General features: G+C 41.3%; 1 protein-coding gene across 5 annotated transcripts in view; it reads left to right on the top strand.

Moving 5' to 3' along the window:
- fbxw2 (F-box and WD repeat domain containing 2) overlaps window positions 1-25,971 on the top strand; it is a 79,025-nt gene extending 53,054 nt beyond the window's left edge. For 4 of the 5 annotated variants that reach the window (XM_037265846.1, XM_037265845.1, XM_037265847.1 and 1 more), the window contains 4 exons: window positions 5,884-6,017; window positions 14,784-14,870; window positions 22,858-23,027; window positions 25,026-25,971. In XM_037265846.1, the coding sequence (XP_037121741.1) occupies window positions 5,884-6,017; window positions 14,784-14,870; window positions 22,858-23,027; window positions 25,026-25,314 (680 nt within the window). In that variant the 3' untranslated portion in view covers window positions 25,315-25,971. The remainder of the gene's footprint in view (window positions 1-5,883; window positions 6,018-14,783; window positions 14,871-22,857; window positions 23,028-25,025) is intronic. The other variant, XM_037265848.1, reaches the window with a different exon arrangement.
- Window positions 25,972-26,508: the final 537 nt, after the last annotated feature.

Here is a 26,508-nt window from a genome sequence, read left to right on the forward strand (position 1 = left end):
ATCAGAACGTTTTTGTTGGTTTTAAGTTCAACTAATTAATTCTCTCGGGTTTAACTCACATGTAATTGTTAGTATAGTCTTATAACACAACCAAACAATTTTTCCTCTTAAATTTAGTATTGCAATGTCTTAAATTCACAATTTTGCTTCATCCAATTCCAGAAAGCATGTTCTTTCTTTCTTTTGAATTTCTCATCAGGGCCACACACTAATTCAGTGTGGACCAGTTTCTGCCCACAAAAAAATCTCTTTGTTTTCTCTCCTTCTTAATATTAGTGTGAAGACGAAGGCCTTCACACTAATGTTATTCTACACCATTCACTCTATTATATTTATTCCTCACACTTTTTGATGTGCCACTCTTTCCACATAATTCATCCAATCCACTACATTCCAATTTTGACATATTCCAAAAATTCACGCGAGGGGTGCTTGCATTTATTTAATTCTAAAAGTTTTCCATTTCCACAAAATTCGCAAATTTATAGCAGGTTTTTTTTCCATTCATTCTTAATGGCACATTAAACATTTCACATTTACGTTGTCCCAGTTTGAAATTCACATCATTCAGCACATTCAAATCACACCGGGGAAAGTTTTCAACATTCCCGAAATTGCTAAATTAAAAAATTTCACGTTTTCACGTTAAATTATTAATTCCTTGTATGACATGCTCAAACTTGGCCAATAAAAGATTGATTGATTAAAATTTCCGCAAAATTTCACAAAATTCGTTTTTCACCTCTAATTTCTACATTTTTCAACTGATTCAATCGGCTTTAACATCGTTCTGTTGCATTCCCCAAGTATTTATTCATCTTCTTCGCATTCTAGTTTCAAAATCGTTTTGCTTTTTGCGGTGCAAATCCAATAGACCACAGTCTAGTAAATTTCTTTGCACACTATTTTAGCCAATTTCATCATTTTAACACACAGACACACAGAGACACACAGAGAACACAAGGAAAAGACAACGGCCCACAACAAAGACACAGTACACAAACAACATCAACAAACAACGCTGCGCAAACGTTATCCTCTATTTGACGTTTTGGTTTTACTATTTTGTCATAATAGTGGCCTTTATCCTCCAATAAGGTTTGACACCTGTATCATTCGCGTACATCAGCATTGTTTATACTTTGGGGAAATTTAACAGCATTGGTCATACTTCTTGTTTGTACAGGAGTTCTAATAATCTGACCATGGCATCTTTTGCTATTATATGGGGGAGGTTTCAGGTCTTTTAAATTTATGTTTTGCATAGGAGCAGAAAGAGCTTTTGCCTCAAGCTCCTCTGCTTGAGCCACGCCTTGACCTGCGACTGGAACAGTGGCTGTGCACTGTGGCCTCATTGTCTTTCGGTCTGACAAACATTTGCAGCCTCATCACTTTTAATCACACTAGCCTCAAGTTAGGTAACTTATTTAACATATACTTCTCATCTCCTGATACATTGTCAGGGACACTGACTCCTACCCATTTTAGTCAATTTAGTCCAACTGTCAAATCCTAGGGATTTCTAAAGCTGGAATGTTTGCTTTAGTGCAGTGCTTCTCAAATAGTGGGGCGCGCCCCCCTTGGGGGGCGCGGTGCAATACCTGGGGGGGCGCGTGTGACCCTGGGGAACAGGCTTTTTTTTTGGCAGTACTAGAATAAAGTGTAATTGCGCATTTACTACAGTAGGCGGCAGTGGCGCTCTCATTGTTACTTCTGTCACGTTTGCGACAGTGCAACATTTTACGACTTACAAGACAACAGGTTTGCCTTGGTTAGCAGTGTTGAGTCAACAGAAAGCTCCGACTGCGTCCCGTCTATAGCCTCCGTTATTCAACATAACCACCAACATGAAAAGGTTTTTAACAGGGATGAAAAGAAAAGCGGAGAGAAACAAAGATAATGAAACAAAAGAAAGTCAGCCGAAAGCTAAGACGAGGAAATACGACGAAGCGTATTTAGCGCTTGGCTTCACTGTGAGTACAGTTGGAGAAGAGGAAAGACCGATGTGTCTGCTGTGTCTAAAAATGCTCGCAGCGGACAGCATGAAGCCAAATAAATTGGCGCGTCACTTAAATACGTTACACCCCGATCACGCCGATAAGCCACTTGAGTTTTTTCAGCGAAAACGTGCTGAATATGGCCAACAGTCATCCCGTTTTGTGAAGGCTACTTCAGTAAACCATCGAGCGCTGTTAGCATCATATAAGGTGGCGTACCAAATCGCGCAGTGCAAAAAGCCCCACACCATAGCAGAGGAGCTAATACTGCCTGCAGCATTAGACATGGTCTCTGTCATGCTGGATGACGCCAGTGCAGCAAAACTAAAAACTATCCCTCTGTCCAATGACACTGTCGCCAGACGTATAGATGACATCGCTAACGATCTTCAAGAACAGCTGGTAGATAAACTCAAAGACAAACGTTTTGCCTTACAGTTTGATGAAGCAACTGACAGCAACAAAGACTGTCTGTTTATTGCTTATGTACGTTTTGACTTGTCAAACTCCCTGTGTGAGGATCTACTTCTTTGTAAATATGTCCGAGACAGAGCCACAGCTGAAGAGCTCTTCAAAATTCTGGACTCCTTTTTGACTGAGAATGGGCTAAAGTGGGAGAACTGCATTGGTGTTTGCAGTGATGGTGCACAAACCATGGCAGGGAAGAGAAAAGGACTTCGGGCACTCATCAAGACAGCCTCACCTCATGCTGAGTGGACACACTGTATTATACACAGAGAAGCACTTGCAACCAGGCAACTTTCCCCTGAATTAAGTGAGGTTATGACTGACATCATAGGTGTAGTCAATTTTATAAAGACCAGACCACTAAAAACAAGAGTCTTCTCTGCCATCTGTGAGGAGATGGGAGCTGAACATCAAGCTGTGCTCTATCACAGTGAAGCAAGGTGGTTGTCACGAGGAAAAGTCTTGTCCCGAGTTTTTGAGCTCAGAGAGCAAATAAGAGTGTTTTTGGAGCAGGAGCACAAGTATGAAGTGGCAGAAAAATTTTGTGATGAGAAGTTCCTGGGAAAACTGGCCTACCTGAGTGACATATTTGAAAAGCTAAATGAACTGAATCTAAAGCTTCAGGGGAAAGATAAACACCTCCCTCATGGTCACAGACAAGATTAGCTCTTTCACCCGAAAGCTTGCAATGTGGGGCAGGCAACTTGATGAAGGAAACACCGATTCATTTGAGAACCTGCATGAATTTGTGGACACCAATGACTATGATGCTACCTCAGTGATTCCACACATTAAGCAGCACATTTCTTCACTGATGGGATTCTTTAAAAAGTACTTCCCTGAAAACAGTTCCCAGTATGACTGGGTGAGAGACCCTTTCAGTGCACCAGCTCCAACTGGTTTCAGCTCTGCAGAAGAGGAGCAGTTCATTGACATGACGTCTGACTCCACATTGAGACTGAGGTTTACATCACAGACACTCAGTGCATTCTGGCTGAGTGTAGAGAGGCAGTATGGGAGAAAGCTATGAGCATTCTGCTTCCTTTTGCAACATCTTACCTTTGTGAGATTGGCTTCTCTGCTGTTGCTGCACTGAAGACCAAGTACAGGTCCCAGCTAAACATTGAGCAGGAGCTGAGAGTTGCACTATCATGCTTCGAACCTCGCTTTGAAAAGCTGTGCACTGCAAAACGTGCTCATTGTAGCCATTAAACCTGACTTCCTCCTCATTTTGATGAAAAAAAGAAAGAAAAAAAGAGCACAAATTGTTTAATTCACCTTGTTTTGTAGGTTCAAGTGTTTTATATATTGTGCTCCTGAGTTAATGTTGCTGAACTGAATATAAATAAGTTATTATTTTTTTAGTTTTTGTAGTTTATTAGTTATTATAATTATTAAATATTATTTATTGATTTGATTTAATTTTGCAATGGTGCAATTAGTTGGTCAAACATGTTTACAGTTTAAACAAGGATTTATTTATTCTTAATTTCAGGCATTGATGCACTTAAAATCTTTTCTGTTGCAGACTTAAAACACGATTTGATAAAGTTATTCTTTGTAAGTTTGACCATATGTCTTTCTTTTTTTCTTTAATGTTAATAAGGATAAAATGTTATGCAGAGATGGATAGTCACGGTGGGGAGTGGGGGGCGCGAATAGTTTTCTTCTTGCTAGGGGGGGCGTAACAGAAAATAATTGAGAAGCACTGCTTTAGTGGGACAATGACTTCCTGTGGCAATTCCTGCTTCGAGCAGTTTCCTGGTGAGGAATTCTTGCCTGTGCTTCCACAGAAATTCATTATTTATTCCCTCTATGTTACATGCAACACAATATCAAATGACACGTGTTACTATTCACACACACATTCACACCTTGGAATTTTTCAACACAACGAGGTGTTTTTACGTCTACAAGTTACATCTGTAGACCGAATTCCAGTATCTCGGAATTCATTACAAGGACTCCGCCGTCCTTACCAGGGACCCTCTTTTCCGGGGACTTAAACCCCAACACGTTGCCAATGAAGAGACTCACCGGGTCTGCAAAAGACTTCTCCGAAGAACCCATCAATCGTCGCCGCCGAGAGGTGCTGAACTGGACCTTTCCAGCCTGGTGGATGAACGTCGCTCCCAAAGGTCTTTCCTTCAGGTGTCTTGTGACGCCTGTCGTGCATGGATTCGGCGTCTTCAACACTCCTCGGATCAGCGAGCAGATTTCTTGGGATCCCGGAGGAGCCCCCAAGAAATGTTGGGTTCATCAACATTTTACACAAAGAATTTCGTCTGACCGAGAGTTGTCTTCATCAGGCCAACGACTCATGCAGGAGGGCGCCCGAGACACACACAGGGTGTGTGGCCCGAACCGCGCTCCAGCCACAGGCTGGCCCCTTTTCATTGAATAAATGCAATGGGTGGAGTTTAGACAAATGTATAGCTTCTCTTGTTCACAGCAGTATGTTCATCTCATGATGTCAGACAAACAAGCATGTTATTGCTGAAGGCGAGCAGTATGGACCTCTCAACGATGTCATTGTTCAAACCAGGCTGTCATTTTTTAAAGCGACATATGGCTCCAGCCATATGCATCCTGAACCATGAAAAACACCATTGTTCTCTTAACATTCCATATCGGTTGGAAATCCCTGGGCACAAGGTCAAACTGTCACATAATGTGGAAGATCTTGCACACATAGATACATAGAATCTAATGATAATATTTGACATATTTCCTAACAGCTACTATGCACAATCCCCCCTTCCGAAGATCTCCCACCCGGCTCAAAAGCATCATGGGTCCGGTGGAAGACACTCAAACGCCTGAGAACAGGAACAGGCAGATCAAAAGCTGCTATGGCCAGATGGGGCTACAAAACCAGCCCAACCCTCTGTGAATGTGGAAAAGAGGACCATACCATGCAGCACTGCCTTGTCTGCCCTCTCCTACCCAACCCCTGCAGCTTAAAAGATCTCACTGAATTCAATGACAACGCATAAGACTGTGTAAAGACATGGGAAACTGTCATCTGACTAGCACTTCAAAGACACGAAAAGAAAGAAGAAGACTATGCACAATGTGAATGTAATAAATAGAAGCTGTTGATTCTATAAAAGTAGAAAACCAGCTGTACATTTATTAAATTGTCATTTTTGTTGGTTAATAAAACTCATATTTCAGTTCCTTGGGAAAAAAAAGTAAAGTTTGGAAGTTGCTTCTCAAATGAAGTAAGAGATTGCAATGAAAAAAAAATACTGTATTTTGACCCTTGAAATCCTGCATCCAATAATAATCTACTTGTCTTATTTTATTTTGTTTGGCTATACACAAAGTTTGGCAGTGACACTTGTGTTAGTGCCAGAAATTTCTTTGATGTAATTTTGTTAATTTCATTTGTATAATTTGGTTTGTGTCTGCTCAGTTTTCAGTGTGGACTACAATGATGAGATGGACATCCTGGTGAGCGGCTCTGCAGATTTCACTGTGAAGGTCTGGGCTTTGGCAGCCGGTGCCTGTCTCAACACTCTGACCGGACACACTGAATGGGTTACCAAGGTCTGCTTAACTCAACCTTGTGTGTGTGTGTGTGTGTGTGTGTGTGTGTGTGTGTGTGTGTGTGTGTTTGTGTGTGTATAGTGCAGGGGTCACCAACCTTTCTTAAACCGAGAGCTACTTCCTGGGAACTGATTAAGGCAAAGGGCTACCAGTTTGACACACACTTCTGAAATAGCCAATTTGCTCAATTTAGCTTTCACTATGTGTTATTATTGTCATTTCCAGTTCACATGTAAGTGTGATTTTAACAAGAATAGCAAAAATACAGTCAAACCTCGGTTTTCGACCACAATCCGTTCTAGAAGGCGGTTCCAGAAGCGAATCGGTCGAATTCCGAATCTATTTTTCCCATTACAAATAATGTAAAAAAATTTAGTCCGTTCCAAGACTAAAATTAACGCCTATTTCTTTTATTTTTTAGCATGTTTTCATTTGCGCATTATTGTCCGGTCGCTCAACTGCAGCGCACCGCCGAACGAGCGACCGTAGCGCGTCGCCCACCGCGCAACTGCACTGCGCTGGTCGCAATCTTGTGACAGAGCCGTCGCTGAAATTTAGAAAATATTTTTAAAGTCCTGATGTACTTTCCAAAATTTAAGCGGACCTCAGTGCGCAGGGAGCTTAATTTGGTCCGATCACGCAACCGCAGCACACCGGACGCTCACTGTCGCATTGCTTTAAGAGCGTCTTTGTGTTTTAGGATGGCTTTACTGCTCCCACTTGCTTTCTTTGGAGGCATGATTAGGGGGTTAATACAATCCTCAAAGTAACGAAAATACAATAACAACGGAGTCAGTCGGCATCCGGGCCGCGCGGTCGGGTTTTCTCGGGTCCTCCCGGCTCATCTCGCGAGGTTCGACCTCCGAATTTTGTTCGAAAACCGAAGGAAAAAAATCTCAAATTTTTTGTTCGAATTGTTCAAGAACCGGGACGTTCGAAAACCGAGGTTTGACTGTAAAATAAATAGATGCAGCTCACTGACAAGTGCCGCTATTTGAGCTAATTTTAGAACAGTCCTGCGGGCGACTCATGCGGTCCTCACGGGCGACCTGGTGCCCGCGGGCAACGTGTTGGTGACCCCTGGTATAGTGTGTGTGTGTGTGTGTGTGCGTGTGTGTGTGTGTGTGTGTGTGTGTGTGTGTGTGTGTGTGTGTGTGTGTGTGTGTGTGTGTGTGTGTGTGTGTGTGTGTGTGTGTGTGTGTGTGTGTGTGTGTGTGTGTGTGTGTGTGTGTATATATATATATACTATATATATACATGACTGTCAAAAAATTAGACTATTGTGATAAAGTTCTTTATTTTCTGTAATGCAATTAAAAAAAAAAAAAAACGTCATACATTCTGGATTCATTACAAATCAACTGAAATATTGCAAGACTTTTATTATTTTAATATTGCTGATTATGGCATACAGCTTAAGAAAACTCAAATATCATATCTCAAAATATTAGAATATCAAGAATAAGTATACTAGTGGTGTATTCAACTAATCACTTGAATCGTCTAATTAACTCGAAACACCTGCAAGGGCTTCCTGAGCCTTGAAAAACACTCAGCTTGGTTCAGTAAACTAAATCACAAGTATGGGGAAGACTGCTGATCTGACTTCTGTCCAGAGGACCATCATTGACACCCTCCATCAGGAGGGTAAGACATAAAAAGAAATTTCTCAAAGAGCAAGCTGTTCATAGAGTGCAGTTTCAAATCACATCCACAAAAAGTCTGTTGGAAGAGGGAAATGTGGCAGGAAACGCTGCACAACCAAGAGAGATGACCGCAGCCTTAACAGCATTGTGAAGAAGAGTCGCTTCCAGAATTTGGGGGCGCTTCAAAGACAGTGGACTGAAGCTGGAGTCCAGGTATCAAAAGCCACTGTTCACAGACGTGTCCGGGAAATGGTCAACAATAGCCGTATTCCCATGGTCAAGCCACTTCTGAACTCAAGACAACGGAAGAAGCGTCTGACTTGGGCTATGGAAAAGAAGCACTGGACAGTTGCAGAGTGGTCCAAAGTCCTCTTTTCAGATGAAAGTAAGTTTTGTATTTCATTTGGAAGTCAAGGCGCCAGAGTCTGAAGAAAAGCAAAATCCAAGTTGCTTGAAATCCAGTGTGAAGTTCCTACAGTCAGCGATGGTTGGGGGAGCCATGTCAGCTGCTGGTGTTGGTCCACTGTGTTTCATCAAGTCCAGAGTAAATGCAGATTTTAGAGCACTACATGCTTCCGTCTGCTGAAAAGCTCTGGAGATGATGGTTTCATTTTCCAGCATGATCTGGCACCTGCCCACAGTGCTAAAACCACCAGTAAATGGTGTACTGACCATGGCATTACTGTCATCGATTGGCCCTATAGAGAATTTGTGGGGTATTGTGAAGAAGAAGCTATGAGACACCAGACATAACAATGCAAATGAGCTAAAGGCCGCTATTGAAGCATCCTGGGCATCCATACCACTTCAGCAATGCCACAGGCTGATTGCCTCCATGCCACGCCGCATTGATGCAGTAATCCGTGCAAAATAATTCCCAAACAACTACTGAGTGCATCAATGGACATTTTCAAATGTTTGATTTTGTTTTGCTGTTACAAATCGTTTGTTTTTTTACTTGGTCTGAGGAAATATTCTAATATTTTGAGATAGGATATTTGAGTTTTCTTAAACTGTAAGCCATAATCAGCAATATTAAAATAATAAAAGGCTTGCAATATTTCAGTTGATTTGTAATGAATCCAGAATGTATGACATTTTTGGTTTTTTAATTGCATTACAGAAAATAAAGAACTTCATCACAATATTCTAATTTTCTGAGACAGTCCTGTAAAGTGAGTACACCCCTCTCATTTCTGCAATGTTTGAATTATATCTTGTCATGGGATAACACTGAAGAACTGATACAATGTTATGTAGTCACTGTAGAGCTTGGATAGCAAAGTAAATTTATTGTTACTTCAAAGTAACTCAAAATACAACAATGAATGTGTAAAATGCTGGCAACAAAAGTGAGTACACCCCAACTGAAAATCTCAAAATTAAGTCAAAAGTGGGACCAATTAGGCATATTCCTCCCTGTGTAATGCGACTAGTTAGTGTAACAAGGTGTCCGGTGTGATTGGGGAGCAGGTGTATTAAATTAGGTATTTTCAGTCTCATACTCATCACAGGAAGTTCAACATGGCACCTCATGGCAAAGAACTCTCTGAGGATCTAAAAAAATAATAATTATTGCTCTACATAAAGATGGCCTAGGCCAGTGGTCCCCAACCACCGGGCCGCGGACCGGTACCGGTCCGTGGGTCACTTGGTACCGGGCCGCCAAGCCACACAGAAAAAAAAAAAAAAGTTTTAATCGACGATCAATTCATTCAGGTCAAGACGCTCGTCCCGGTCACGTGACACGTTTCCCCAGTCGAGCCCGCAAAGCTAGCAAAAATGAGTAAGTATTTATTTTGAAAAATATAAAAAAATTGGCGATTCTCTCCCAATTACATCCGTCGGTTCAGGTCAAGACGCTCGTCTCGGTCACGTGACATGTCACCTCAGTTGAGCCCGCGAAGCAAGCAAAAATGAGCAAGAAACAGAGATGTTTGGAAAGCTTCTTCGGAAAGGGAAAAAAGCCCAATGAGGAGACGGAAGAAGAAGAGGCTACGACTTCTAAGAAAAGGAAAGCTGCATTTAAAAGACTATGACGCGCCAAGCCCACTCTGCATAATATGTGGCGACAGGCTAGCTAACGAGGCAATGAAGCCCTCAAAACTGCTTCGGCACATGGAGACCAAGCATCCTGCATTAAAAGACAAACCTTAACCACTTCGGGTGTCATTGTCTCCGATTACGCCTAGATGGGACCGGCTCGTTTCTGAGAAACAAGCTCAGTGCTCCCACTAATTCAATGTAATGGTGAGTTTTATTTTAATGTCGTTTATACTTGTTTTTATGCCAGTCGTATCATTTTGTTTCATCGTATTCATATATTTATTATAAATGTATTATTTATTTATATAAATGTATTATTTAGTCATATAAATGTATTATTTATTTATATAAAGGCCGGTCCGCGAAAATATTTCTGACACGTAACCGGTCCGTGGCGCAAAAAAGGTTGGGGATCACTGGCCTAGGCTATAAGATGATTGCCAACACCCTGAAACTGAGGTGTAGCACGGTGGCTAAGACGATACAGCGGTTTAAGAGGACAAGTTTCATTCAAAACAGGCCTCGCCATGGTCGACCAAAGAGTGCGCCGCGCGCTCAGCGTCATATTCAGAGGTTGGGCGTATGAGTGCTGCCAGCATTGTTGTAGAGGTTGAAGGGGTGGGGGGGGTCAGTCTGTCAGTGCTCAGACCATACGCCACACACTGCTTTCAACTGTTCTGCATGGCTGTCGTCCCAGGAAAAAACCTAATCTAAAAAAGATGCACAAGGAAGCTCGCAAAACGTTTGCTGAAGACAAGCAGACTAAGGATATGGGTTACTGGAACCATGTCCTATGGTCTGATGAGACCAAGATAAACATATTTGGTTCAGATAGTGTCCAGCGTGTGTGGCGGCAACCAGGTGAAGAGTACAAAGACAAGTGTGTCTTGCCTACAGTCAAGCATGGTGGTGGGAGCGTCATGGTCTGGGGCTGTATGAGTGCTGCTGGCACTGGGGAGCTACACTTCATTGAGGGAACAGTGAATGCCAACATGTACTGTGGAATACTGAAGCAGAGCATGATCCCCTCCCTCCGTAAATTGGGCCGCGGAACTGTATTCCAACACGATAACGACCACAAACATATATGTGTGTATGTGTGTGTCTGATTGGTTTACCGCCCCGATCTACGTAAACGTAATGTCCTCTGATTGGTTCATCGGGTGCCTGTATATTACGTCTCTGTGTGGCGGAAGCCACACAAAACAATGGCGGCGAAGGTACTCCTTTACGTGACATGTCTAGTCCTGTGATTGTTTTTTTGTCCCGGTCCACACCTGTATATTACAGAAGGCACAGAAAACAACTTTACAGATTTTTGAATTTGGTCCACACAAAAGGTGCACCTTCTTAAAAGGCGCACCTTCGTTTTTTGAGAAAGTTAAAGGCGTTTATGTTTGTGAAATTACGGTATGTACCGTGCCGGTATGTTCAAATAATACATTTTATCTCAATTACTGTTTATTTTTGTACTTTTCATGTTTTGCTATGTTTCGTTCCAAAATTGGTTCAAACGCATGGGGCTCTGTCACGCGTTGCACTCTTAGTATCCAGTACACCAATCATGTGAGGTCCCCCATTCGTCTCTGGTCCTAGCAGTACCTACCCCCAACAGTTTAAAGACATGCGGGACAAAGGAGTTCAACTGTCTTTTGGGCCGACACTTGGGGAGGAGCAGTCTCCTACCAAACAGGCTCCTCTGAGCGATGACGACGGTGTGCAGAGGGTGGCTGGGATTGCCCATAATGTCCTGCAGTTTGTTTAGTGCCTTCGACTCTGCCACCGCCCCTAGACAGCCCAGCTCCTTGCTGACCACATACTCACCTGACCAATTTGTCCAGTCTGGAAGCATCCTTCTTGGATGTCATACCCAGGTTTATTCTGCAGGATGGACTTATTGACTATATTTGGGAAATATAAGAAATAAACACAAATGGTGTATTATTTCACTTTATTTTTTTTCTTCTCGCATCATACAGATAATTTTAAAAAAATTCAGCCCCCAGTTCTAGCTCCCTGAGACCCCTAAACCTCTGAGGCTTATTTGGATATGAATATTTTGGTTTTGGTCAGATACACTAAAGTATTGACAACACATAAGTACATTGTCGGGGAAGTGTATACAATTAATTCAATAATTAGATATTAGGTTTAAATAACTTTAACAAATGTCCTTATTGCTGAAGTTATATTTTTAATATCTTGGATTTTTAGAAAATAAGTCACAATCAATTCATGTCTGTTAACCTGGCAATATTGATGATAGACTGTAAAAGCAGATAGAGCAACTAAAACTTCATTTGATTGCAAATGAGTTTTGCTCTCCTCCCTCTCTCAGAAAGTAAGTAAACTAGAAAGTGAAATAAAATAAACAATTGCGGGGTTCAAATTTGGATGGAGACAAATAGAAAACTTTGTGAAAAGAGACAGGTGAGACTGAAGCAAGACAGGAATAGATGACGCTAAAATAACTAATTCATGGCCAACCTACTATAATCACGGTAAGATAGCCAATTCATGGCTAAGAATCCCTCGCTCCAATTGTCCAATCAGAGACGTTAACAACAAAGAAACGCTAGCAGGATGATTGCCGGTCATGGCAAAATAAAAAATAACCACTGGCAAAAATGATTTGTCCAGCAATGACACGCCACTTGTGCCTGGAACCTTTAAGAAGAATACTGCCCGGAAACACTAAACACATGCGTAGAAGAGAAACGCCACACACATGCGTAGAAGAAGAGCTTCTTCTTCATTTACGACAGATTGGATGAGTGAGCGTGTCAAGTAGTGTCAAGTGCATTGCTGTTGTAGAGAAGTGAAGCAATGTGGGCGTCACAAAAGTCTGCTACGAAGCATACTTCACACTAAATATATTTTTTAACAACAAAGTAAAAAAGACAAGCCAATCAAAATACTGAATACAAATCTGAATAAAAATAAATTTATATTATTAATATGGCTAACTGGCATATTTGCAAAAGTCGATACAACCGACTGACTGTTGTGTTTATATGTTCTGAAGAAAAGTTTTTTAAAAAGGCAGTCTTTGTTCAGGGCCCGTTGCTATGGAAAAGAAAGTCACATTTAAAGTTGGGATTTAAAGGTCGTGTGTGTCGGCATAAATTTGGTCACCATGTGTGGTCTTTTTGTGCCAGAAATTACATCACGAAAGAGTGGCTGAAAAAACAGCCTTTGGAGGACGCAGCCTGTGAAACAACTTTTGTCTTTACATACGGATGCTTCTCCTCAACCAGCAGGTGAATGAGCTCATTTAACTGGCTGTTGATTAGAAGCACCTTTAGCTAAAGTGTTCCTGCTAAAATGTCATTAACTGTCATTGACTAAAACTAAAAACACTAAAATGTCATTAATTTTTGTCAACTAAAACTTAAATGTGCATGCACAATTCTAACTGAAATAAAAATGACTAAAATGCTCAGATTTTCAAGCGATTAAAGCTAGACTAAAACTAGTGTGGGGCGGCTCGGTGGTGCACTGGTTAGCACGTCCGCCTCAGGTGGGTGTGGGTTCGATTCCACCTCTGACCATCCCTGTGTGGAGTTTGCATGTTCTCTCCATGCCTGCGTGGGTTTTCTCCGGGCACTCTAGTTTCCTCCCACATCCCAAAAACATTCTTGGTAGGCCGATTGAGCACTCCAAATTGCCCCTAGGTGTGAGTGCGAGTGTGGATGGTTGTTCGTCTCTGTGTGCCCTGCGATTGGCTGGCAACCGGTTCAGGGTATCCCTGCATACTGCCCGATGACCGCTGGGATAGGCTCGAGCACGCTTGCGACCCCCATGAGGACAAGCGGTATAGAAAATGCATGGATGGGTAAAACTAGTCTGAACATAACTACCATATTTTCCGGTCTATAAGACGCCACTTTTTGCACAAGCTTTGAAGCCTGGGGCTTATAGTCCACTGCGGTTTATCTATGAATTTTTTTCATGATTTTAATGATACATGATGATTTGTGCATAATCTCTTACATATGAAAATTAAACATTAAAACACCCGAGTCTTGTAGTCCAGTGTGGTTTATATATGAACAATTTTAAATATGATTTTCCTCGAATTTCAGATTGTACGTTTTATATTCAGCTACGGTTTATAGTTCAGATAATACGGAAAATCTAATAAAAACTAAATAAGAATGATCAGGTTAACTGTTATTTTAAACAAGATACTTGAGTAGATTCCCTAGTCTATGAAAACATGATGCTCTAATAATTAGAGCACTAATTAATAGAGCACAAATAGAATTTGCCTGGATATTTTTGCATGAACTGGGTGGCTGCATCAGCCTTGTCAGAAAAAACATTTGCAAAATAAATCTAGGGGTGTACTTCTGGCCGATGATTATCTGGTCACAGATGATTACTTTTAAGTTCAACACGTGGGGTAGCACCAAGCGAGAATTTTTATTCGCCATGTTTGGGTGTGCCAAACAAAGAATTTGACTTCGGTACATCACAGCCTCCGTTCAACATTTAGGTAACTAACAACACCCAGGACGTGTGAAAAATGACAAATATTCTCAGACATCCCCTGATCTTAAACTCCCAGGAGGGCAAGGAAAAACTCAAAACTCCAACTAGGGGAAATGAGAAACCTTGAGAAGAGACCACGGATGGGAGGATCCCTCTTCCAGGATGACCAGGCTGCAATGGATGCAGAGAGGACACATATTAAGAGTTAACAACAGAGGGAAAAGTATAAAACATATTAAGATGAACAGAATATAAATAAAAGTTCAACTCAAACTCTCAATAAATTGCTATGTCTTATATTGGAATAATAAAAAACTGATAAATGCTACACACAAAGCAATGGCATCATAATCAGTTAAAGACTAGACTAAAGACTAAGACTGTCTTTGCTTTCCGTGGCCCTGACGTACTCCGGGGCTATTAAGAGGACCAAATACTTGGAACGATCCCTCACTGTGGGTCTTTGGGTATTACTAAAAAGCCGATACCTGATGGTCCACAAGGGTTGATATAATTTAAGATCACGTGTATCAGAAGGGTTTTATAAAAGGACCCTAAAATCATGTTAATTTTCATACAGGTTATACTACAGAAAAGTGAAGTGGAGTCTGTGGTGCACAGTCCTGGTGATTACATCCTCCTAAGTGCTGATAAGTATGAAATTAAGGTAATGCTGATGTTCTAACTCCAAGATGCACTTATTCACCAATTCAGAACTTTTCCTCATTTCATGTAAAAAAGGTACCTGCACAATTTACCGTATTGGCCCAAATATAAGACGACCCTGATTATAAGACGACCCCCTCTTTTTCAAGACTCAAGTTTGAAAAAAGACTTTTTGACTCAAGTTTGAAAAAAGGTTTTTTGAACACCAAATTTAATTTCCACACAGAAAATGATTACATCTGAAACAAATTATTATAACAATATATTCGAGAGAAAAAGCATGTTATTTTGCCTCATTCAAATCATGCAAAAACTGTCTATCACATTTTAATATCTGAACATTTAAATATGTAAACTAAAGTGCAATCACATTTGTAAATTAATGGGTTCTGGTTTTTGAAATGTAAAGAAACCAATCTACTGTGATAAAACAACAAAATTGCAATAACTGCATTAACCATCAAAGTGAATTCTAACTGTAACTGTAGTCTTGAAACAAATCTGAATAAGGAAAAACATTGCAATAAAATAATGCAAACTGCTACCGCTATTGTTGGGGAGCCTGAGGACTGTATAGGGCAGGGGTGGCCAACCAGTCAGAGACTAAGAGCCACATTTTTTACTGTGTCATCGCAAAGAGCCACATCATACACATGAGCACACATGAAAATCCCCCCCCACACACACACACTCACACTCACACACACACACACATGCACACTCACGCGCACACACACACACCTCTGCTCAGCCAAATTTATTGTGTGACATTATCATGTCACGCACCAACATGATAATGACAAATTGACTCCTACAGTACTAAAACCACAGACCAAAGACCACATTTTCAACAATGAACATTGTGTGCATTGTCTCACACAGACAAACTCTCAGTTCAACAAATTCCACAAACAAAAACATAAGTTTTTTCACTTACTATGTGTGGTGGGACAGACCATTCGTTTTAGTTTGTCGTTTTCAGGAGACAAGATTTCAATAACGTCACTGAGGCATTTTTTAACGAACTCCACTTCATTGTATGGCTTTTTAGCCCGTGCAATGTTCCAAGCCAGTTGAAACAATGCAAGCGTGACAGTCTCTGAGTGCTTCGTAATTTTTTTGAAAAACTGTACCTATTTTTCTGCCTGACTTTTGAAAGTGTCCAAACTTGTGCTTGCGAAAGTCCTTATCAATATTGGCATGAAGTGAGCTGAAGTGGCGCTGAACATTTGAAGCTTTTAAATGCGCTAATGACGTCCGACATATCAGGCAGAAAGGCTTGCCATTGCGTTCAACAAAAAACAACTTTAACTCTGTTAAAAACGTCCTGTGTTCATCGTCATATATTCGTTTAGCTGTGCATTTTTTCCTTGCCATTTTGAGAGCGAAATTGACACTCCTCAAATAGGTTTGTCCCTCCTCCTTTGCGGGATTTCACCTCACGCGCATGCGCGTTTGACCAAAATACCATATTGAACTCAAGCGAAGCAAATACGCACAAAAAATAAACACAAATGTTGATATGAACGTAAAAGAGCCGCATGAAACCAGCCAAAGAGCCGCATGCGGCTCGCGAGCCGCGGGTTGGCCACCCCTGGTATACGGGGTTGGCTCGGATGGTTATGCTCTTTTCGCCCCCGGGTGTCGGTCAGAACACAGGAGGGAAGACGTGGTTCAGTTTTGATTGCTTTACTGAATTATTGGCAAAAACGTTACAGGCACTGTGGCTCATAGGGGCATACAGGCAAACTGGCAAAAGGGTGTAGGCACATGTTTGGTCGTAAGGATGTGAGAGCAGGTGTCTGTAGTGTTCATGGGTGAGTCTTTGGGTGTGTGAATGTGATTCTTGTGTGAGTGTGATGATTGTATGAAGCGTGTGAAGGGTGTGTGTGTGTGTGTGTGTGTGGTGTGTGTGCGTGCGTGCGTGTGTGTGTGGTGTGTGTGTGTGCGTGTGTGTGTGGTGTGTGGTTCTGCAACAGACAGAAATACAGCACATAGGTCAACGCTCAAATTCTGATGTCACACAACACTAGTAGACGCACACATTACATAACTAACGGCGCATAACGGTTCCGCTATACTAAATAACCATAAATGAAATACTCTCGGCAACACACCAAACATAAGTCGTCGAAACAACAAAATACATTTGCTGCCGACCATTAGTCGCCGTGCCGCTGCGTAACGGCTGTAGTCATGCGTGTACGCTGCTCGTACGATGCGAAGCAAACTTAAAGGAGCGTGCTGGAGCTGTCAATCAAACGGCACGCACAGGAAGCAAACCGCGATCGGACAAACGGCACAACAGTGGACAGTAGTAACAACGAAATGTATGTATATACTCACTTTGTGTCAAAGACGCACACGATCACAGCAACATACTCAGTCGATACCAGCAACCTTTAACTTACCGCTGCGCACAAGCTCCAACAATTGCGATAAGCTGAGGTAACTCACGCGGGACTTAAGGCGCGGTGACGTAACTTCGCTTTAAAGATATATGGCACCATCTAGCGTTGTGAATGGTTATATGTCTAGAACACGAAGGGAAGACGACCCCCACTTTTTCAGTCTTATTTCAATGCAAAAAAACATCGTCTTATATTCAGGCCAATACGGTAATTTAAAAAATTAACTTTTAGAGGTATAAAACAGCAAAAAAAAAAGAAAAGAGAACTGGCCCAGAGGCCGATAGAAATTGCACCTGGCCTAATAAGTGTGCTGATATTCTCTTTTTAATCTATTTTATCAAGTACACTCCACTAATGAAAATGTGGATGTCAAATTCCCTCATCTTCAGTTAAAGTTAAAGTCCCAATGATCGTCACACACACATCTGGGTGTGGTGAAATTTGTCCTCTGCATTTAACCCATCCCCGTGTGATTTTGATCCATCCCCTGGGGGAGAGGGGAGCAGTGAGCAGCAGCAGTGAGCAGCAGCAGTGCCGCGCTCGGGAATCCTTTGGTGATCTAACCCCCCAATTCCAACCCTTGAATCTGAGTGCCAAGCAGGGAGGCAGTGGGTCCCATTTTTATAGTCTTTGGTATGACCCGGCCGGGTTATTCATACACTACAATTTTGTCATGTCCAAGAATTCAAAATCTTTATTTGGGGACCTTTATCAGATATGAGATTTAAATGTGATTAATTAAATTAATTAGATTATTAGGTCAGTTTAGGCTGCCGAGGGAGTAGGACACTCCAAGATACAGCTGTAAACTGTTGGTGATAAGCCAAAAAACAACAATCAGTCTGCATAGATTATGTAGCCTGTGATAGCAGATAGAGAAAGAAAATGGGAAAAAATCCAACATTTATAGCCACAAAAATCCAAGAGTGATGGCGCCAATGAAGGCTGTCAACTGAAGAAGGAAAGCAAGAAACAAGTGACTTGGACGTCCAACTGCAAAATCTATAGAAAGCAAAACGGATCATATCCAGAATACCAGACCGGTCCAGATCAGAGCGCTGAAGTACCGTATTGGCCCAAATATAAGACGGTGTTTTTTGCATTGAAATAAGACTGAAAAGGTGGGGGTCGTATTACATTCGGGGTCTAGACTGTATACCCATTCACAACGCGAGATGGCGCCAGATATCTTTAAACTGAATGCTGAACTTAACTCTCTAGGCCAAAGCGAACCCCTGTCACAAAGAAGAAAAATGAAAATAGCAGTAGCACGAAGAAGAAAAATAAAAAATAATGGTAAGAAAGAAAAGAGAAGAAAATAAGAGAAGAGATAACAGAAAATGGAGAAACTGCTAGAAAGGTTCCTATGTTGATGTTAAAATGTTGGACAGTTACGTCACTGCGCCTTAAGTCTCGCGTGAGTTACCTCAGGTTGTTGGAGCTTGTGCGCAGCGGTAAGTTAAAAATTGCTGGTATCAACTGAGTGTGTTGCTGTGATCGTCTGCGTCTTTGACACAAAGTGAGTATATGCGTAAATTTCATTGTTACTACTGTCTACTGTTGTGCCGTTTGTCTGATCGCGGTTTGTTTCGTGTGTGAGCCGTTTGATTGATAGCTCCTTTAAGTTTTCCTCGTATCGTACGAGTAGCCGTTACGCAGCGGTACGGCGACTAACGGTCCCCAGCAAATGTATTTTGTTGTCTCGATGACTTATGTTTGGTGTGTTGCCAATTTCATTCATGGTTATTTAGTATAGTGGAACCGTTACGTCTCGTCAGTTATGTAATGTGTGCCGTCGTGTTGTGTGACGTCAGAAGTTGAGCGTTGACTTACGTGCTGTATTTCTGTCTGTTGGAGAACCCCACCCCCACACACACACACACACCATACACTACACCCCCCCACACACCCTTCACACGCTTCATACAATAATCACACACACAAGAATCACATTCACACACCCAAAGACTCACTCATGTACACTACACACACCTGCTCTCATATCCTTACGACCAAACGTGTGCCTATATCAGTGACGTGCGGCGAGGTTCATGACTGGGGAGGGGCACTGACGTCACCCCCCAATCCCCCCCGGTAAAATTTGTCCGACACCTAACGGTGTCACAAAAAAGGTTGGGGAACGCTGCTCTAGAGTAGCTTATTCATTATTTAATTTGAGCTATTTTAATTAAAATCCCATATCAGCAGTCTTCACACATAAAAACACTCAATAAAGCACATGGAATCAAAATCTTGTTTTCGATCATACGTACCACTCTGTTTGAAAAGACATGCTCCGAAGTCCCGTTGTCCGAATCAAACCTTTTAACTCCGGAGTTGGTCTTCCTTTACTGATGACCTCCTGCTTCGACCGAAAATCCATAGTTGAAAATCGTTTGAGTTTGCACATGTAATCCTCCATTGTAAAATAAAACGTAAAAAAAAAAAAAAGAATGTAAAACTAAATAAATGGACGACTGCTCCTCAGTTGTTCACTGTAAATTTGAACTGGAGATCACTTATTCTACAGGTGGGCGCATGAAGCATCCCGGGATCACTAGCGCTCCCTGCCACAAGGCTGGAGAACTTTTTTTCGTTGCCTCCGTTGGGTCTCTTTTCAAAGCCGTTTTGTTCACCTAAAGCAGGGGTAGGCAATTCCGGTCCTCATGCCGGTTGTCCTGCATGTTTTCTATGTCACCCTGTTGCAACACACCTGATTCAAATGGTCAGATAATTAGCAAGGTCTGCAGAAGCTGGATAACAATCCTGATCATTTGAATCAAGTGTGTTGCAGCAGTGAGACCTATAAAACATACAGGACACCGGCCCTCGAGGACCGGAATTGCCCACCCCTGATCTAAAGAAACACGACGTTACAGACAGATGACAAAAAACACTAGATTTTATATACATCAGCTTAACTACGGAAATTAGTTAATATAGCCACAGTGTTTGAACACTTAAACAGCGACATAGAGACAGACAGCAGTTTAGTCTAACTGCATAGCCTAGACAGCTGTCAGCAAAGGCAGCCATGTGATTACGCAATCCTCAGAGAAGGCAAGGCAGGAAGTTGCCTCCTCTGAGCGACTCGTCTTCGGATTTAACATAACTATAAAAATTCAGTGATTTTAGTTCAGTTCAGTCTAACTGCATAGCCTGTCAACATACGCAGCCACGTGATTACACAATCCTCAGAGGAGGCTAGACAGGACGTTGGCTCCTCTGAGCGAATCGTCTTCGGTTTTAAAATAACTGTAACAATTGAGCCATTTTGGTTCAAAATGATACAAAATTATTGAAATTAAAAGGAAAATGACTTTATAATAAAAACAATTGAATTTGTTTTTCCCCTTTTCATGATGGCAGGGGAGGCGGTCCCTCTAATTACGAAAGCCTATACTTACAAACTTTTCAAGATACAAACAATGGTGCGTTAGCAGTGTGGAAAAACAAGTCGTGTAGTAGAGTATGTCTCTCAGACTATTGAATAAAACACAAATTCATAAAGGAACATGGCAGGGGCATGCGTATCGTCGAGCTCGCGACGGAGTATGGCCAGTGTGATGCCAAAGTAGCCCCCCTGAATATTGGTATCCCTGCTGCAGGAGTGCGCATGCATTGAGTGAAATGCAGAAGCCGTTGCCGTGCAGCAGACAATATCGGCTTGTTTTCAATGAAAACACAAAGAACACACTTTTGTGTTTGTCAATTTCCATCTTAAGAAGTGAGTTTCCTTTTCTTTTCTTAAGTTATCGCTCGTGTTCTGCGTGAGATGCAATCAATGACCACTCACACAATCGGAAAACTCATTGATTGCACCGAAAAATAATGACGCGTACGTAAGCACGTTGCAGGAAATACATAAAAGCATACAATAATTTATTAGCCTGACTTTTTCTATGTCTTCTCAGGGGTATTTTTAGCAAGTGTAGAACATTACAACAGATTCCCCCCTCCCCAAGCAAAGTTAGGAGGTCAAGAATGAAGTGACATTTATTTTTTGTTATAAAGGTTTGAAAAAGAAAAAAGAAAACTATTGTTTTTGTTTTTTGTGCATTTTTCACAGCGTAATAGGGCAAAGAGTGTGACGTTTGGGATAGTCTGGCACGTATTTGCGTTTACATTGATTCCTATAGGAAATGTTGCTTCTAGTTCCAAACCTTTCTACTTACAAACCTGATTGCAGAAACAATCAAGCTCGTAAGTAGAGGTACTATATGTGTATATATATATATATATATATATATTGATTGATTGATCATTTATTGATCCCCGGGGGTGGGGAAATTCAGGCCCCAGCAGTATTCATACCACAGAGGAGGTATATAAAAGACACAGATGGCATGAGCGCAACTCAATAGGCTCTTATAAGGCTGCCACACAACACCGCCGCATTGAAAGCCAGTAAGTGCGAAAGTTAAAAGCCATCAAAGCAAAGCAACAAGACAAAGGAAAAAAAAAAAGTAACAGCGGCCAACCAGCCCCCCCTCAATACCAAAGAACACCCCAAAACACACAAAATAGCCTCCACGGGGTCCATAAACAGGTGTAAGGGCAGCCAAGTTCAACGGCGCCCAATGGACCGTGGTTGTGAATCGGTGAATCACAAAACAGGCAAACGTGTGACTATGTATATACAGGGTGTGCCAAACTGATCTGACACATTTGTAGCTTTAATAAAATGCAAATAAATTAAAGATGCAAAAAAGTTTTTTTATTCTCGAAAAGTACACATATAATGACGTTTTGTTTTGTTTGGTTTCATTTAATTTCCGTTTCATTTTCGAATAATGTTATTTCGTTTTGTTTCAGTTGCTAACATGAATTGGACCGGTGAGCATCGCGCTTTCATTGTGGAAACGTTTATCAAGAACAAATCTGTAACTCCAACACAATGAACGTTCCGTTTGCGCTTCAGACTTAGTAGACATGATCCCGTACCTGCTCGAAACACAATCTTTTTATGAGTTACTAACTTCAGAGCCAGTGGATCAGCATTCAAACAAAAAAGAAAGAAATTGCTGCCATTTCCCATGAAATGATCCGCCGAGTTATGGACGACTTGTGTGGACAATAACGGCTTCCATTTGACTGATTTAATTTTGAAAATCAAATGAAACAAAATGGCATTATATGTACTTTTAAAAAAACTATATATATTTTTGTTTCTGTACTTTATTTGTGCTTTTTTAAACCCAAAAATGTGTCAGATCATTTTGCCGGACCCTGTGTATATATATATACATACCTACCTACCTACCTACACCTTTATTTTTGACATTTACTCATTGATGCAGGCCTTCACAAAAACGAGTTTTCAGAGAGGCAGCTTATAATGAATGATGTTTTTTTTTCCCATAGATCATCATTTAATAGTCTTTTTTTCATTTCTTTTTTTGATGATTGTTTTGACTTGTTTTTAAAATGAGCATTTTGACCCAGGTATGTAGTCTTGTATCAGCCTTGTGTGTAATTCAACAGACAAATAGATACTTCACCTTGATTTTGTAGCGTTATCCTGTCTTAAATATGTTTTCTCCATAATATGGATCAAACACTAACTTCTCTTTTCAGATCTGGCCTTTAGGAAAAGAAATTAATTGTACGTGCTTAAAGACACTGTCGGTGTCAGAGAATCGCAGCATCAGCCTTCAACCCCGATTGCAGTTTGATGGACGCCACATTGTTTGCAGCTCTGACATCGGAGTACATCTGTGGGATTTTGCCAGTTTTGAGATTCTCAGGTAAAATTATAAACAAACCTTGTCTAATAGTGTTTCTCAACCTGTGCTGAACCTGGAACCATATCTTTAGTAAAACAAAAACTCCTAGCACATTCAAAATAAAAATGTTGTCAAATAAAGTAAAAATAATGATAATCTCTTCTCAATTTATTCACAAATTCAGTCAACCAGGGTGAAAAGTCACAGGTCATGTCTTACTGTATTTTGTTTTATGAATTGTATCAGGGGGTGACACAGATTTATGTTACCTTGTGCCATCTGCTAGAACTCAAGGAGAGCATTTAATTGTTTTGGCTGTTGCGGGCATAGATAGATAAATTAATATGGGTCTCTCTGCAGGGGTATGGTCTACAAATGTCGCATCAAAACCAAAAGATAAACTTGTTCAAGACCAGGTCAATAAACTATTACACTATGCTTTAAATAAAACATTCCAGTAGTGTGATACAAATAAATAAAGACAGCAGAAGTGGGTAATTCACAAAATTTTTCCGGTTCGTTCTTTGTCCGTGATCTGAGCACCCTTCCGTCTTCGTCAGTCATTCTTATTACATGATTGTTCGTCCGTTGAACCAAGATCGAAAGTTTAGACACCCCAAGTACAAATGTGCATTAATGTTAATAAAGAAGCCAAGGAAAGATGGAAATGTCTCCAAAATGCATCGAATTACCGATAAGACAGGCAAACAGGAATCCGGTGGTAGGCATGTGTGTGTCAAGGCAGACAACCAGCCCAGCATTCCACTACACAGCGGATCAGGCAAACGAGAGTCAGGTGGCAGGCATGCGTGTGTCAAAGCAGACGAAATGGCGAAGACTGACCGGCGAATGGCGTGTATATACACACCCCAATTAGCGGGTAACACGGGACAGGTGGTGGTGATCAACGTCGATTAGTACGCGCAATTTCGTATTGGCGACGGCCACCACCGAGGTCTCGCACGGAAGGCCAGCAGGGCGAGAGAGGACGTGACACAGCTGCACACAAAGGAAAGAGTCAGTACAGCAGCAATGAGCGCGGGACGTGCCTCTGAGCAATGTGCTTCACTGAGGACAAGCACGGGGTGCACGGCTTGCTGCCGTGCACGTAGGAAAAAAAACACTGCTGCCCAGGAGTCGGGACAGCGGCAATGAGCCCTGATCGCGCGGGGCATGCCTCTGAGCAATGTGCGTCACTGCAGACGTGACTGAGTTCAAGCGCTGGAGGCGGCAGCCGGCCAAATGCGAGGGAAGAAGCACCAACTGGTGCAGAAGGAGTCGGGACACGTGACAAGATCACGTGTTTGTTCATTTATTTACTGTAAAGGTACAATGCACAGAACATTGTGGGAATGGTTATTAAGACAATGGGAAAGGTTTATGGTGCGTAAATGTATTGAGAAGGGTTTAAAAGTCTTTAATATTGTGTATAGGACCACAATGCAACAGAAGATTGATGCGCAACCATGACTCACTTTGGTTTCACTATGCATAATGTCCCCCAGGTTAGTGTAGTGTGGTAATTCTGAATGTAGACACTTTGCATTGCTTGGCAAGGAAAACTACTCCACCAGTGCCCTCTAGCGGCCAATAAGAAACACTATGTGTTGGTAATTTCAATACAATGGTGTTTAAATTTCTAAACAAATTTATAAAACCTTTTTGACTTTACGAATTTCAATACAATGGTGTTTCAATTTCTAAATATTACACATATATTGTGTCTATCCAAAATATCGTGTGATTCCTTCTAATATTTTTAGGCTATGATTAGTATATATTTTTGGGATGTCCACAAAAATATGGTGAGGAATGGGCCAAGGTTTGGGGATGTGGCAGCTTCTAGAAAACTCTTGGGAAACTTGCAATGTGAATTTGTGTGATTTTCTCTCTCCATTTTACATCTCTACATCGTGGAAAGCAGAATCAAGAGATTCCTAATTAATTGATGTTAGTATCACAATTTGTCTGTACCTTACATTTTCTCATCACTCTTAATCAGAAATTTTATTTTCCCAGGGTCATAAAAGTTCAGGATCCAGCCAACTTGTCCTTGCTGAGCTTTGGTGAAGTCTTCGCACTCCTCTTTGACAACGATTTCCTCTATGTGATGGATCTCAGGACAGAGTCCATTTCGGGTCGCTGGCCTCTACCACCATACAGAAAATCTAAACGTGGGTCCAGTTTCCTGGCTGGTGTGACATCTTGGCTTAATGGCTTGGATGGGAACAATGACTCTGGACTGGTGTTTGCAACAAGCATGCCAGACCACAGCATTCACTTAGTCCTATGGAAGGAAAATGGCTAATGGCAATATGAAATTAACTGATGTCAATTAAGCAACATCATGTCTTAGTTATGAACATAAAAAAGTATGGTTTAATTGAGGATTTTATTTCCCTCAGTTCCATCTAATCCTACAACACCCCACCAGCACCCATGGCTGGAGAAGTACAGCACATGGCATGGCAATGGCGACTCGACTAGAATCTTTGAGTTACAAATAAACAACTGCACACATTTATTTTATATCACATTTAATAAACATTTGTGTTGAATTGAACAATTAAGCAAATTCCTAGAACTTTACAGTTACGCTGAAAAAAATTGGGTTTGACATCAAAAAATTAATTTTACATAACAGATTTATTAGCTTTCATTTCCATGTATTTCTATGGCTTGTATAAAGGTTTGACCTTTTTCTTTTAGTCAACTTTTTTTTAAGCAGATTTTGGATCATCTAATTGACTCGGTGTGTCCTAATACAATGGTTCTTCAAACTAGGCTAATGCTTAAAACATATTTTCTCATGATCTCAAGCATAAGCTTGTCTGTAAACATTGCAATAATGTCACCAATCCCTTGGGTTTGAATGACCTACTCTGGGACAGGCTCATTCATCTTTGTTAAGGAATAACACACACAAAAAATCTAAACATAGGCGACATGGTATCGCACTCTTCTGGGTCAGGGTTCGATTCTGGCATCATCCTTCCTGTGTGGAGTATACATGTTCTCCCTTTGCCAGCGTGGGTTTCCTCCGGGTGCTCCGGTTTCCTCCCACGTTGCAAAGACATGCATGGTAGGCCGATTGACAACTCCAAATTGTTTGAACGTGCGAGTGTGAATGGTTGTTAGTTTGTGTGTGCCCTGCGATCGGCTGGCGACCAGTTCGGGATACCCTGCCTACCGCCCTAAGACAGCTTGGATAGGATCCAGCATGCAAGCAACCCTTGTTAGGATAAGTTGTTCAGAAAAAGGATGGGTGGATGTTTTATCTGTTCTTTTTAATAAATATGCAACCAAACTTATTGGGAGATCCTTCATCATGGTGCTAGAAGATACAAATTGAAACACTGTCACAATAAAGGAATTATCAGGGTAAAAACGTAAAAACGTTGATTGGCCAAGTTAATAGACTTAAACCCTATTGAGAATGCATTTTACCTGCGAGAAAGCAGATTAAAGGGAGTACCCATGCAAAACGAAATACAGTGGAGCC

This window comes from Syngnathus acus, chromosome 12, assembly GCF_901709675.1.
Source record: "Syngnathus acus chromosome 12, fSynAcu1.2, whole genome shotgun sequence".
NCBI classification, from domain to species: domain Eukaryota; kingdom Metazoa; phylum Chordata; class Actinopteri; order Syngnathiformes; family Syngnathidae; genus Syngnathus; species Syngnathus acus.